Source organism: Rhinatrema bivittatum, chromosome 12, assembly GCF_901001135.1.
Source record: "Rhinatrema bivittatum chromosome 12, aRhiBiv1.1, whole genome shotgun sequence".
Classification (NCBI taxonomy): Eukaryota; Metazoa; Chordata; class Amphibia; order Gymnophiona; family Rhinatrematidae; genus Rhinatrema; species Rhinatrema bivittatum.
In genome coordinates, this window is record NC_042626.1 from 17,523,495 (window position 1) to 17,537,598 (window position 14,104).

At 48.0% G+C, this 14,104-nt stretch overlaps 1 protein-coding gene across 5 annotated transcripts in view; it reads right to left on the reverse strand.

Annotated features, from left to right (window-relative positions):
- KIF21B (kinesin family member 21B) overlaps positions 1-14,104 on the reverse strand; it is a 79,774-nt gene that overhangs the window by 24,011 nt on the left and 41,659 nt on the right. For all 5 annotated transcript variants that reach the window (XM_029573113.1, XM_029573114.1, XM_029573112.1 and 2 more), the window contains exons 15-24: positions 13,786-13,985; positions 13,235-13,342; positions 12,971-13,039; positions 11,304-11,533; positions 9,735-9,882; positions 6,941-7,135; positions 6,339-6,440; positions 5,879-6,044; positions 3,983-4,043; positions 350-407 (exon numbers count right to left, since the gene is read on the reverse strand). In XM_029573113.1, the coding sequence (XP_029428973.1) occupies positions 350-407; positions 3,983-4,043; positions 5,879-6,044; positions 6,339-6,440; positions 6,941-7,135; positions 9,735-9,882; positions 11,304-11,533; positions 12,971-13,039; positions 13,235-13,342; positions 13,786-13,985 (1,337 nt within the window). The remainder of the gene's footprint in view (positions 1-349; positions 408-3,982; positions 4,044-5,878; positions 6,045-6,338; positions 6,441-6,940; positions 7,136-9,734; positions 9,883-11,303; positions 11,534-12,970; positions 13,040-13,234; positions 13,343-13,785; positions 13,986-14,104) is intronic.

Here is a 14,104-nt window from a genome sequence, read left to right on the forward strand (position 1 = left end):
CCAATTATAAAATAAATTATACAGACACAAACGAGGTTGGAAAATTACTTCATTTTATAACATGAAAGATGGAAATGTTTGCCAACGTGCTTCAGATTTTTCCAGTTTTTGCCACAGAATCTATGCCTGAGCTGCCGCAGCAAACCCTGGGACTCTGCCTTACACCTCCTGCTCCCTGTCGTCTGACCTTACCCGAGGGGGAGCGGGCGCAACAGCTGCAAACTCCTAAACCCGTCTCTGGCTAAACTCCTAAACCCGTCTCTGTCCTAAATAGAGGACTCCAGCAAGGAGTCCTCTATTTAGGAAAATAAAAACAAGCCCCGTGCGTTCCCCGACTCAGCAGACTCACCTTAGACTTAAAGTCATCCTGGCTGGCAGATCCCTTCATGGTGCAGGACTGCGAAAAGCTATAACAGAGAGCAATGGATTAGTAAGGGACTCTTACTCGGTTTTACTATAGCAACAACTAAACGTGACAAATAGGAATCAAAAACGTGCTTTTCATTATTATTAAAATTTCCAAAGAATTTCCATAAATATTTCACTGCTCGAGGTAAAATGCGAATGCTCTCTAAATTTGGGAGAGATGCAGGGGGGGATGCAGTAAAAAGGTTTCTTCTGAGCATTTAATCAGGAATTATTCCAGGCCTCTCAGGGATCTGCGACAGGAAATAGCTGAGAGGGGCAGCACAAAGTCATTCCTGAGGACCAAAAAAAAAAAAAATAAATCTGTGACTTCCCAGGGTTTACACAGAATAAAGTGCTCAGGTTGTACCACGAGATGCCCTGGGGCCCCTGCTATAAGGAGATGGGACATTTCTGTTGCCATGGGGACAGCCCTAGGACCAGTAAATGATTCTTCCTCTTTTCCAGTGGCTTCTCCCCTGTGCCTCTCTGCCTCCCCTCGCTCCTCCACCTTCACGTTCCCACCAGGAGAAGGCTCTCCTGGATCACCGCCGGCCGTCAGAACAAACGCTGCGGGCCTTGCAAATGGCAAAGCTGCCATCTCTTGGCAGGGAATGGGAGCCCAGGAGAGGAGGGGAGGGGAGGTATCGGCACCTCATTCCCCCCCCCCTCCCCCTCCCCCCCACGTGTGGACTGAGATCCCGTCAAGCTTATCATTTGGGTTTGAATTTGTCTGATCTGAGAAACAAAAAGCCTGTCTCAAGCAGACAGATCACAGGCCAAATAAATCACACCTCTTGAGCAGATAAAACCAGGGGGGACTTTAATATGTTGATCCTAGAAAATGGGGAGAAAAAAAAAATTGGTCCTTCTCTAATGGAAAAAGACAGGATCTGAAGGGAAAGGAAAATGGACAAAGGGGGAGAAGGATGGGTCATGGAAAGACGACTCCTCTTCCTGTCCATCAAGCTTATATTTTCAAATTCAAGGGGAGGGCATTTAGCCGACTAACAGCGAAGTGTGGGAAACGTCTGAGAGCCGACATAATTACAAATTACCAATGCCAGACCCTGGAAATTCCTGAAGCTGCTCTGCCACTCTTGGTTCGAGGTTTGTTTGTTTTTTTTATTTACCAAAGAAGAAAGGGACAAGGTTCAGTAAACAGGAAAACTGTCTGAAGACTGATAAATGGTAAAAAGATTTATTCATTTCGGAGTTTTCCCCCAGAATCTTTGGCTAACGCTGCACTGTTGGCGACTTTGCTCAGAGGTTCTGATCTCGAAGAGATTTTCAAATTGTTTTTAACTCTGCTCGACAGAACGTTTCTAGGCCATGCAATTACAGTATTTCTAGATGTAACTGAAGGGCAAAGAAGACCCAAGTTCCTAGACAAAAGATTTTGTCCTTAATTGTTCAAGTTACTGCTCTGGGGGCTACTTTCCTACTGAATTACCCCTCTAAGTGAAAACTTAACATTAACATACTTTAAGTCTGGAATAGCTTGCATCTCTTTCCGAGATCCATTGGCAGACCAATGGGATGGGCGATGCATGGTCTTCCTCATAAGGTTATTACTTTCTATTGATTGATCTGGAATGATTGGGCTGGACGTTAATTATTCATTTCAGTCTTGGAATTTCCCCTTTAATTGTGAACTTCTAGATGAGATCAGAAGCTGGGAAAGTTTACTGTTTTATTTTGACTTAGATGTACCGTATGTTATCGTATGGGCTTTGCTTCTGTTGCCATACATGATAAATAACTTTTTTTTTTTTAAATTTATAAGATTAAAAATTCAAGATTTACTGCATATAGAATATTTTAATAATAATAAAAGCATTTCGCCCCTTTGCTCCCTACCCTCCTCCTGCAGATTTCTCTCTGCTTCTATCAATTTTTTTCATTCTTGTCTGCTCTGCCTTCATACTCTCTCCCACCACGACCACTGAACTGGTTGCTGTAATCAATCACAGAGATCAATCCAAAAGGTCGCTCCAACAATTACAGCTCAGGCTCCGGAGTGTCACAGCATGATGTGACCTCGGGTTATGAGCTGTAATAAAACTTGTAAATCTCCTGCCCTATGCAGGAAAATTGCAGTGAACTGTATATCATATTCTAACAGAAAGTAGGAAAGGGGAGGCACAGAAGGTATTTTACGATTAGCTGATGCCTTCTCAGACCTTCACCCTAGTTTATATTGGCATTTCTTATTCAGAAAGGATAATAAATCCAAATAAATATCTGTACATTTCTACCTCTAGGAATGTGAAAACCCTATTGGTTAAAGGAGCCGTCAATCAAAATGGCCAAAGTTCTACATTAGAATTATTCCAAGTCTCACTTGGTGGCCATCTTGGAAAGTCAACTGCCCAAGGGAAAAATGCAACTAGCCACCTCCCTTTTTAATCTTTTCCTGTTTACTTAGGTGTTTTCACCACTTTTAAGCTGGTTTATCTCATGCATGTTCATTGTGAATATCCTAAAAACCCAACTGGCTGTAGGGCCCCAGGACAAGTTTGGAAAGCCCCAGGGTTGGAAGGATGTTAAGTAGATTCTTAGCTGCCTGAAATTCTATACGTACTTTCATAACACCCATCAGCATGTCCACATTAAATAGAGGTGGTTCCGGGGAACAGTTCATGGGTGCACACAGTCAGCATACTGCTAGTATGCGCCTCACTTTATACTGCCCCCCTCTCCAACCCTGGTTTACTTTGCCTAAACAACCCAATTACAGAAAGTCAGCGTACACAGGTACCTTGTGTTTGAAAATCACTATGTTCTGGGCACTCAGCATCTGGGGGCTCCCACTGCAATGACGCAGTCAGACTGGGAGTTACCCGATGCTGAGAGCAGCTGTGGGAGCCGAGAGCTGTTGGATCGACACTGGAAGCGGCATTGAACCCCAGGAGGCAGGCAAGACTGTTGCCAGGCCAGTTAACAGCCCTGCTTTACAGTCTGCACACAACTTTACAGTTGTACTCAAAGTGTTTAACCCTTGGCATGATCTTGTGCTGCGCCAAACCATCTTTCAAGAAGTACAGTTGCCTACCCAGACTGCAGCTATGCGAGTCATTTAGAGCAACAGTAACTGCATAATCGCACTAAAAACATTTTCTGCAGTTCAGATTTTGTCTTGCTGAGAGGACAATTAATAGTGGTATACCCGAAATACATGGTATCTCAATTTAGTGCATGCCAATTTCCCAAAACCACTCGCATATCCAAGCACAAACGTTTTCTTATTAGATTGCAACTAGAGCTTAATTTATCTCTCAGAAAAATGAAGAGCTGGTCTGCCCGTACCAGGATTTGAACCAAAGAAACGGTTCTCACAGATGTTACAACTGAGCCATCATGCAATGTCTAAACATCAAAAGGGAAAAAAAAAAAGATAAAGAATGATTTCCCTTTAAAGCTGGAGTAGGGGAGAAAATCCTTTTTCCCCTTTTCTCAAGATAAACCACAAATTTACTGCAGCTTTAAAAATCAGTCAGAACACAGATGTGGTGGATTACTCCTCAAGGGTAGGCATCTCGGGCCTTCCAGGACGGCAAACCAGTGAATTACGCACCTGCCTTCCGAAGCCAGGCTGAATTCAGACACCTCCTCATCTGTACTGCAGTAACCGTTTTCTGGAGTAAAAGAAAACCACAAGATGTAGGTGAGAGTGTTTGGGAAATGGTGATGCACACAGAATGATAGATTTCTGGCCTATAGGAGGGGCTGTTCCCTGGCATTGCATGGATGATTTAGGAAGCCATGGAATTTTTTTCAGCACGTCAGTCGCTCTCTCTCAGCCTTCTGACATCGCCACCCATTCACCCAAAATAAATACTCTAGGTCAGAGGTGGGCAATTCCAGTCCTCAAGGGTCACCTACCAGTAACCCTTCTTACCAGGCACATAAAATGTTGAGAGGACCCATCCTCATATGATGAGGGTCAGTCTCTCTCATTTATTTAATAGGTTTGAAATTTTCAGTCATGCAGATGGTGAAGTGGACCCTATTTGAAGCAGTGGGGAAGAATATATTTTTTTTCTCTGGCTGGTCGTGGAGGGAGGGGGTTATTGTCTATCCTCTCCCTTCATGAATCTGGTCCACCAATTTCTCCAATAGTGCTGGCTTAAATAAAAAGCTCAAAACAGAGTCACACACTCACCGGCTTAACCAAAACGCTTAACTATTTTTCTGTATTATCCAGCCAGCAACTACGTACATTTTCGTAAAGGGTAAAACAGTCAATACTGAATAATCAGAGCTCATGGGCTTCACAATCAGAGTAAACCATACACTATTGCCAAAAGCTATCTGGTACCTCAAGGTCTGAAATACCATCCTTCTAGTCCACACTTCAACAGAATGAAGATTACTAATCCATCCTCCTATTACCAACATCCCTCTCCCTCCTTCAAATGTTTCTCATTCTTTTTGCAGGACCTGGAGCTCACATGTCCAATCAACTCCTGAGGCCATACACGTCTGACCCCACGAGCTACTCACAACCTCTTGTCCTCGGGTACCTCTCTCCCCCATCGTCCAGGCCCTCGCCTGCTGGCAATGTGCAGACTTTCCCCAGTTTTCTCCACACTCTGGTCCTCCTCGGGCGTTCCCTCCCTGTAGATCACCCCTTCACCTCTTTCTCCAGGCCTTTGCACTGCCAATTCCTCAAGAGGAGGATGAATCACCTCCTTCCCAATCCTTGGCCTCAGGCCTTTTCCTTTGAGACGAAAAGCCCCCTGCAGGGCCCACCCCATAATGGAGAGGTCCCGGGGTCCCACGGGCTGGCTACTCCAGGGTTCTTCCCAATCTCCAACCTATAAAGGGCAACTCATGCCGATCCGACCCAGAGTTTTAGCCTTCTTGGGACACTTCCCCACCAATCATGACTTCCCGTTACTCTTAAGGGGACAGCCTCATCAAAACCCCTTAACTTCGAGGGCCTTAAAAATATCCCAGAAAGCACATTCCACTGATCCAGTATCACACCAAATACCATCCTGCGGTCATTCAGCAGTACTGCAGCTTCAAACATTTTATATAATGAATCAAGCAATGAAAATACCAGGCTGTCACCGACCCAAAATATCTTCTACTGCTAAACGAGAACGGGACACAATCAGGAGTCCATCCACATATGCATGAGACATGTTTGAATAAAACTGAGGCACTGTGTATGCAAATCTTTCATTCATATTCATTAGGGATATCCTGAAAACCTGACTGGAATTGCCACACTCCCCCAGGTAGTGTTACAACTATAAACGCAGAAGAAAAAAAAAAAAAAAACAGATAAATGGCAAACCGAGGTACCTGAAAAAAAAAAATAAAAAAAGAATCACTAGGCTAGGAAAAGAGCATGAGCAGGGGAATGCTGTGTAGGGCCTGAGAGAGAGCCCAGCCCTCGACAGGGGCACCTGCAGTGCAACAGACCTCATGCTTTCAGGAGCATCACTCTCTCTAACCCTACCCTGCTGCACGTTATGAATGAGCGCCTGCAGCTCGGGGTTGGATTCGGCCTTCTCCCTTAAGGCATCCAGGATTATGTGGTTGTGGGAAGAGCCGGTCATGTCCGTCTGCCTGAGGCGGCCTTCCAGCAGGCGGATTTGGGCTTCTTTCTGGGCCACTTGTAGTCCCTGGACGGACAGAACACACGTAAGGCATGCATTTTCCACAGGATCCACGTACGTCTCTAGAGAGACGGTCACAGTGCCTCACACCACAGAGCGGTTAGAGCATGGGCGGCAGCAGTGCAAACCTCACACAAGAGCCCCGCCACAGAACAGATACAGCCCCAGGCAGCAGCAGTGCAATCCCATCCCCCCCCCCCCTTCCCCAAAGCACTGACTGCCCTGCCAATGTGCCCAATCACTCCCTGGCTTCGGAGACATTCAGAGCTGAGCACCTCCTTAGCATCAAGCCCTTCTGACCTTATCAATCGATGCCTTGAGGAAATTGTCCAGCAGGTGGCGAGCCTCTGCCAGAGAGCAGGAACTGATGACCACCGAGGTATCCGTGGAGTCCCACTCCTCCTGGAAACAGAAGACGACGTACCCAAATTAAGCCAAGCCACAAAAGTGGCAGCCACCCGCAGCGCTACGTAGAAAGCAGGCACGAGTAAGGTCAAGCAGAAAGTAAACGCTTTCTTTTGAGCTGGCCTTAACCCAAAATGGGTTCCATATGGGAAAACTCTGACACTGCTGGGGGATGGCGCTGCATGCAGCATGAGCGACCTCTGCTGGTAATAGGGCAGTACTGCAGGGTTCAGCCCTGAGGAAAGCTTCCTAGCCATTTCTCACTCAGCCGAGATTTGGTAGTGCATGAAATGAATACTCAGGGTGAAGGAAACAGAACAAGTTACTTTCAAAACTGTATCAATTTATGACTTCCAAACTGCAAAACCAGCCATGGATGGATGTGGATATATCTGAAAACACAGATTATGGTCTCCTTGATCTGCATGATGGTGGCCTGGGCAGTCACACCCCCCCCCCCCCCCCCCCTTCCCCCACACCCTCTGCCAGACACTGACCTTGGTTTCCTCGAGCTGCATGATGGTGGCCTGGCAGTCGGAGAGGCTGTCGTTGATGTAGTCGACGTTTGCGGTGAGAGCCTCTATCTCTTCAGCGAGCTCCTGCAGGCCTCGCTCATCCTCGGGGGCCTCCATCTGCAGCTTCTCCTTCCTGAGCAGCAATGCTTCCTGCAGGAGAGAGAGCTCTTCCCGCTTCTATTAAAAAAAAAAAAAGGGTCAAAGCAGGAATATCAGCAGCTGATACCACCACGCAGGGCAGCTAATCGGCTCTTGTGCCACAATCTCCAATTCTGCAGGATGCCAGCTACTGGGCAGGCATGTGAGAGACCTGCTCGCTGAGGAACAAGCCAAAAATTACTGAATCCTGCCAGGAAAACCCATAACTCTTCCAAATGCTTAACCCAAGAGAAAGAGGGCAAAGCTAACGAGAAGTCAGGTAAAACTGGAGTGGCTTCTGTGGCATTACACAGTCAAGAAGCTCAAACGTGACTCTCCTTCACCCCGGAATACAACTGCTGATGAGGAAACTGAAACCTCCCTTAATAAATTTAATAAAATATTATTTCGGCCAGCACACAGTTAAGCTTTGGAATTTGTTGCTGGAGGATGTGGTCAAGGAGAGCAGCATGGCTGCTGGGTTTAACAAGAAGTTTGGACAATCTTTAATGGGACGGGCTATTGGTACTAACTAGCCAGGTAGACGTGGGAATCTCCACCTCTTGCCTCTGGGAATGAGCACCGGAGAATGGATCTGACAAGCCATTTCCAAACGAGCCAGATCACTGTAAGAGACAAGATGCTGGCTCATTGGTCTGTCTCCGAGTGTCATTTCTTATGTTCTCATGACTGTGAAGGAGCCGCCATCATGAAGGGAACGAACATCAAATAATCATGGTACAAACAAAGATACTGAAAGAGAGGCGACGCGTTCTCTGTTTCTAAAGAGCGGATAAAGTGGAGCAAAGGACGTCCCTGAGGGAAAGTACTGTGTCACTGCTGCAGGTCAAAGTCAAAACATAGAAACATATAGAAACATAGAAATGACGGCAGAAGAAGACCAAACGGCCCATCCAGTCTGCCCAGCAAGCTTCACATTTTTTTCTCATACTTATCTGTTTCTCTTAGCTCTTTGGTTCTATTTCCCTTCCACCCCCACCATTAATGTAGAGAGCAGTGATGGAGCTGCAACCAAGTGAAATATCAAGCTTGATTAGTTATGGGTAGTAGGGGAAGTAACCGCCGCAATAAGCAAGCTACACCCATGCTTATTTGTTTTACCCAGACTGTGTTATTCAGCCCTTATTGGTTGTTTTTCTTCTCCCCTGCCGTTGAAGCAGGGAGCTATGCTGGATATGCGTGTAGTATCAGTTTTTCTTCTCCCCTGCCGTTGAAGCAGAGAGCTATGCTGGATATGCGTGAAGTATCAGTTTTTCTTCTCCCCTGCCGTTGAAGCAGGATATGCATTGAAAGTGAAGTATCAGGCTTATTTGGTTTGGGGTAGTAACCGCCGTAACAAGCCAGCTACTCCCCACTTTGTGAGTGCGAATCCTTTCTTCTTCTCCCCTGCTGTTGAAGCAGAGAGCTATGCTGGATACGCGTGAAGTATCAGTTTTTCTTCTCCCCTGCCGTTGAAGCAGAGAGCTATGCTGGATACGCGTGAAGTATCAGTTTTTCTTCTCCCCTGCCGTTGAAGCAGAGAGCTATGCTGGATATGCGTGAAGTATCAGTTTTTCTTCTCCCCTGCCGTTGAAGCAGAGAGCTATGTTGGACATTGCCGAACAAATAAGGGACTTGGAACCTACAAACAGAAGTCCAAGAATCAATCTGAGAAATTTGGGGATTCCAGAGGAAATGGAAGGCGATGATCCAATGAAATGTACCTGCCAGTGTTACCTGAAATTCAGTTCATGAAAAATTTGGAAACTGAAAGAGCACATTTGAGTGCCTTCCCATAACACCAACACTGCCAGAGACTGCCAGTGAATTCAATAAAAATACATAACCACCGGGCAGCACATTTTAAACAAAGACCACAAACTATGAGACAAACCTGTATCCATTTTCCCTCCCTTTAGGGGCACCATGGGGGTCATATTCAAATGACTTGTCTAGCTGAGTTTGGGATTTAGCCAGACAGACTACAGGTTTTCAGAAATGTCCAGGCTCTGACCACCTCCAGGTTATCAGAGACATTCTAGGGCAGAGTTAAGATAGCCGGATAAGTGGTCTGATTATCTCTGATATTCAGATTTATCTGCATAACCTATCTGGCTAAGTCTGGTCGTGCCAGAGAACAATCCTAAAGTTAGCTGGCTAACTTTATCAAGCTAACTAAGACTTTATCCGGCCATATTCCTAAGGAGCGGCACTTCACTTAATATCTGGAATTCATTGCTTAGAGAATGTGGCTCTGCCAGTTTATTTATTTAAATGTTTATATGCCGTCATTCCCTGTGAGAATCACTAGTTCATAATGGTTTACAGGAATAAACATGCATAAATAAAATTATGTAAGAGAATTAGTGTGGCTGAGTTTAAAAAAAAGATGTGGATAAGTTCCTGGAGGAGAAGTCCATTAACTGCTATTGATCAATAAGCAATAGTAGCTTGCCAGGTACTTGTAGCCTGGTTTGGCCCAGGATGCTGGGCTTGATGGACCCTTATGTCCTTACCTGTGACAATTTTCTGGCTAACGTTAGCCGGATAAATGGCCAGTTTGCCACACAGCTGATTATGGACCTCTTTGTGCACGTGTGTCATTCCCTTTTTCCATACATGGCTAGGACACTTTTACCTTTATTAGTCGCTCCATGTCGGCCTCCAGGTTCATGACGGTCATTCTCTGCATCACGATGTCCATGACGCGTCGTTCCAAGGACTGCCACTTCAGCCGGGCCGCCTTACTGAACGTCTCGCCCGCACCCTTCCTCGGAAACTTCTTCCTGGAGGGAAGGAAGTGAGCCCGCTGAAGGCTGGATCACGAGAAAAAAACACAACTTTCCGGGCTGCGATTCGCTGGCCCAGGAATTTCCTCCTCCCCATGTACAGAAAGGGCCAGGGGCACCCCCCAAAGTCATCCTGGAGCCGAACGGCAAATGTTCAAGACACAGCGGTATCTTGGGGGATGGACGGACGACACTGGGAGCCCTGTTTAACCACGGCGGAACTAAAGCTGGACTCTCAGTTCAGTTCTGCACAATCATCGTTCAATCCGTGGCAGGTTGTTTATGACCCGTTCCGACAAGGGGAACCGTGGGGAGGGTGTGGGGGATTAACATTCGAGGCGAATGCCTCTGAAATACTGAGAAATGCTCAAAAATCCAAAAAATTCAGAAACCCACCCAGCGGGTCAGTTAATCCAGGGAACGTGATCCCCATATTCAGCGGAACTTAACTTTACCTGCGTATTCAGCAGAAAACTCATTCAGATATCTAGATAAAGTCATCCGCATAACTAAATATGTTAGCCTGCCCTCTCCAAGCCTCCAGCCCTGCCCCTTTTGTCTGGGTAACTTTGCATATGCAAATATTTTGTGCAGACAAAGGGGGGATATTTTTTTTTAAAGGGGGAAGATTTTTGGGGTTAGATGTCAATTTTACCAGCATAAATCGTTTTGAATATGGACCTCTCATGGTGCAGAGCTCTTTACATTCGTCATCTCCTGCATAGAACATCCAAATGCAAAACGACCCATTTTAATCACTAATCTTGCCATAGTGCTGCTGCAGCACTTCCTTTAAGGCAGCGGAAACAGGAGGATGTGTCGCCTTAACCAACATTGCATTACGTTTCGTTCAAGTACCTCTCTCTGTAATCCAGAGTCTCCTCGAGACCCCACTGGCCGGTCTCACTTTCAGGATATCCACGGTGAATATGCATGAGATATACCTGCATGCAATTCTACCTCTCATGCATATTCCTCGTGGACATGCTGCAAGCCAGACTGGTCATCGAAGACCGGCTTGAGAACTACAGCACTCATTCATCAGAAAACAGAGCAGGAGCGAGATCCTTTTGCTTGCATGTTTTCAGGTCACATACTGATCCAGTCCTGGTTTTGGCCCAATCCAGAGAGCGTAACTGATGTCACCAAGACAAGCAGGGCTACAAGTCTGAACTAGGCTATTGTAAAGAAACATGAAGCTAGTAGGGATGTGCATTCATGACATGTTTCGGGGGGTACACGCGTACCTCACTGACTTTCTAGTGCATGCAGTGAAACAGAGTATGCGTATATTTTTAAGAACGAGATACACGCATACTCTGAAACAGATGTAGCGAATGCACAGCCCTAGAAGCTAGTTGGTCAGTCTCCCCATTCTTGTTTCGCACCAGCGCTAGGCCTGTGTGACTTCCCCTCACCTGGCAGGCCGTGTCCCGTTCACTGCTGTGGAAGGCTCTCCCAGGAAGCCGGTCATCTTTCGGTTCCACTGGCGCACAATGCTGGAGACGGTGCGCACGCTGGAGTCCGGCTCCGAGGACGTGGTGCTGGCAGAGAGCTCTGCCCCCGAGTCCAGCAGGAGCGGCTTCGGGCCCACCCTTCCAGCCACCCGGTGAGACATGGGCTTGGTGAGGCGCCTAAGAGCCGAAACCTGGGCAGGGACAAAGTGGTGGGTCAGCAACCGAGCCACCTCAAGTCATGCTGGTATCATCTCCCAATTTTGGGTAATTACCACCTCCTTTAAGCCAACGCATGGGAGCCAGATGGACACCCAATGAAAGGAAGCGTCCCTAAAACCCAAAACTAACCAACCAGCCTCCATGCTTCACCTTCATATGGATGGTTGCAAATGCAGGGCGGCTTACCACACTTCCCAAACCCATCCTGGTGAACCCAAAGGCTGTGAGATTTTCAGGATATCCACCACCATGCATGAGATAAATTTGCATATACTGGGTCTCCAACATCTACACCTTTATCTCATGCGTAGTCAACCCGAGTGGCTGTGGGGGTCAGTGGGACAGGACTGGGGAGCGCTGGTTTAAGCTGCACACGTGATGCTCATTCCCCAGGACAGTCTGCATGTAAAAGTCCACGTGTTGTTCAACCACGCAAGTACTTGTGAACAGGCAATTTTTAAAGCCCCGATGCCCATGGGTAAAAAGCTTTTTTTTACCCTTGATGAAGGCTTTGAATACTACCCTTTTTAAGCATAAATGCAGCACGGACAGCAGAAGCAGGGGATTCAGGGAAGGAGCTGTTAAAACTAAGGGGTGTCTGTACAAAAAAAGGCGTGCACATTTTATTGCCAAAATATTCAAGAATGTAAGGTATGAAGTATTATGGCGAAAAGGAAAGAGGACCCAGAAGGAAGGCCAAAAGCGGCAATAAGATGCAGGTGAGCTGATGAGAGAGGGCAGCAGATGCGCATTGGCACAAAGCAAAGACCCGTTTGTCCCTCTCCGTCACCCCAGCTTGCCCCTTCCCCCCACCCTGAGTCTCCACACAAATTCCTCATCCTTGGAGTCAGAGACTGTGTCGGGTGGGGCTCACAGCTCCGAGATGGCAATTTTCAAAGCCTTTTGCCCCCTCTAAATCGGTTCTCGAAAAGGAAAAGGCGGCCCACGAGTTCTTTTCCTTTAATAATCAGTGCCAAGTCTGTGGCGAGGAAGGTGCAAACATTTTGGAAATGCCCCCCCGGATAATTGCATAAACCCTTGAAGAGCAACCCAGCACAAAGCTCGAAGCAGTCTGGCCCTGTCGCCGAAGGCCTGTGGCCACGTGGGCAGCAGTGATCACAAAAACTGATCTGATCCAGCCCCAGGTGTGCACCCAGAAGCAGCCACATCCTCAGTGAGCCACAGAGGCCCTGTGGTTGAACTCCAGTGGCTACTGGCCATCGTAGAGGGGGTGGTGGTTCCACCTCGGGGGGGGGATGCTCCAGTCCAACAGGCTGCCCAGATTGCGTGGCTACAGAGCACCGGGAGGAAAGTTCCCTGCTGCACCTCCCTGGAGTTTCAGCGAGCCTGGCGCCGGCTGGGCTCCGGCGGTCCCCTACGTCGACCCAATCCGCACGCGCATTACGCACCTCCTGGGTCTTCCTCCGTAGAACGATCTCCTGCTGCCGCTTCTGAGACTCCAGAGCGCGGATCTGGAACTGAGCAGGAGAGAGGAAATCATCAGTCCCGAGGCCCGTGCGTAAACGGCAGAGCAAGGCGTAAACAGAAAAGGCACCGGGGGGGGGAGGCAGACGTGCTCCAGAAATAGACGACGTTCTTATCGGTTAAGGTAAGAGAGAGGGTGCAGGGTGTAGCCATCGGGGCCGCTGCTTGTGCGGCCTCCCCAGACTCACATCCTGCCTGCGCTGTTCCTTCTTCAGCTGAGCGATCTCCCGGGTCCTCTTCATCTCCACCATTCGCCTGCGCTGCTGCTCCTCTCTCATCTGCTTCATCAGCGTCACCTGCAGAAAGGAAAGAAAGGGACAGGTGACACTGTCAATGCCTCTCCCGCCCCCCTAGGAGGTGGACGGATGGCAGTGTCCCACATTACAGCCAAATCCCGCCCTTGGCACAGACGCCGTGATGCACTGACCCCCCTCTCAACATGGCATGGTCACTCAGCTTCTGATCCTTCCTGGTCAGTGTGTGTCACACTGTCTCACTGACCATGCCCCAACCCCCTCCTCCAAGAGGGACATCACTGCAGCAACATCTCATCCCCTCCACCAAGAGATGGACGGACGGACAGACATCACTCGGCCCTTGCTGGCAAAGGGAGACCTCAAGGTCACCTTCCATGAAGGTCTCACCCTCTCCAGAGAGAGACATCATGGTCACAATGCAGCGTCTCATCCTGCAGACAGGCAGGCATCCCTCCCACCCGTGAGCCTCTTCTCTGACGCACCTTGGCTTTCTTCATCTCGGCCACCTCGGCCTGCAGCTTCTTCAGCTCCCGCTCGTAGCGCGACTGGTTCTTCAGGAGGCGGGCATGCTCCTTCTGAGCCATCTGCAGCTTCTGCAGGTCACGGTTCATCTCCCTCAGCTTCTTCTCGTACTCTGCCTTGATCTTGTTGGCCTTCTCCTCCGTGTAACACTCCATGGTGCCTGTGGCCACAGAAGCAGAATGGCGACTCTTAGGTTGCCGAATGGTTCCAGGACAAGAGAAACGGGCGAAGCCAGTCCTGGTTTCGCCCCACTGCACACTCAACATGGACTTTCTTTAA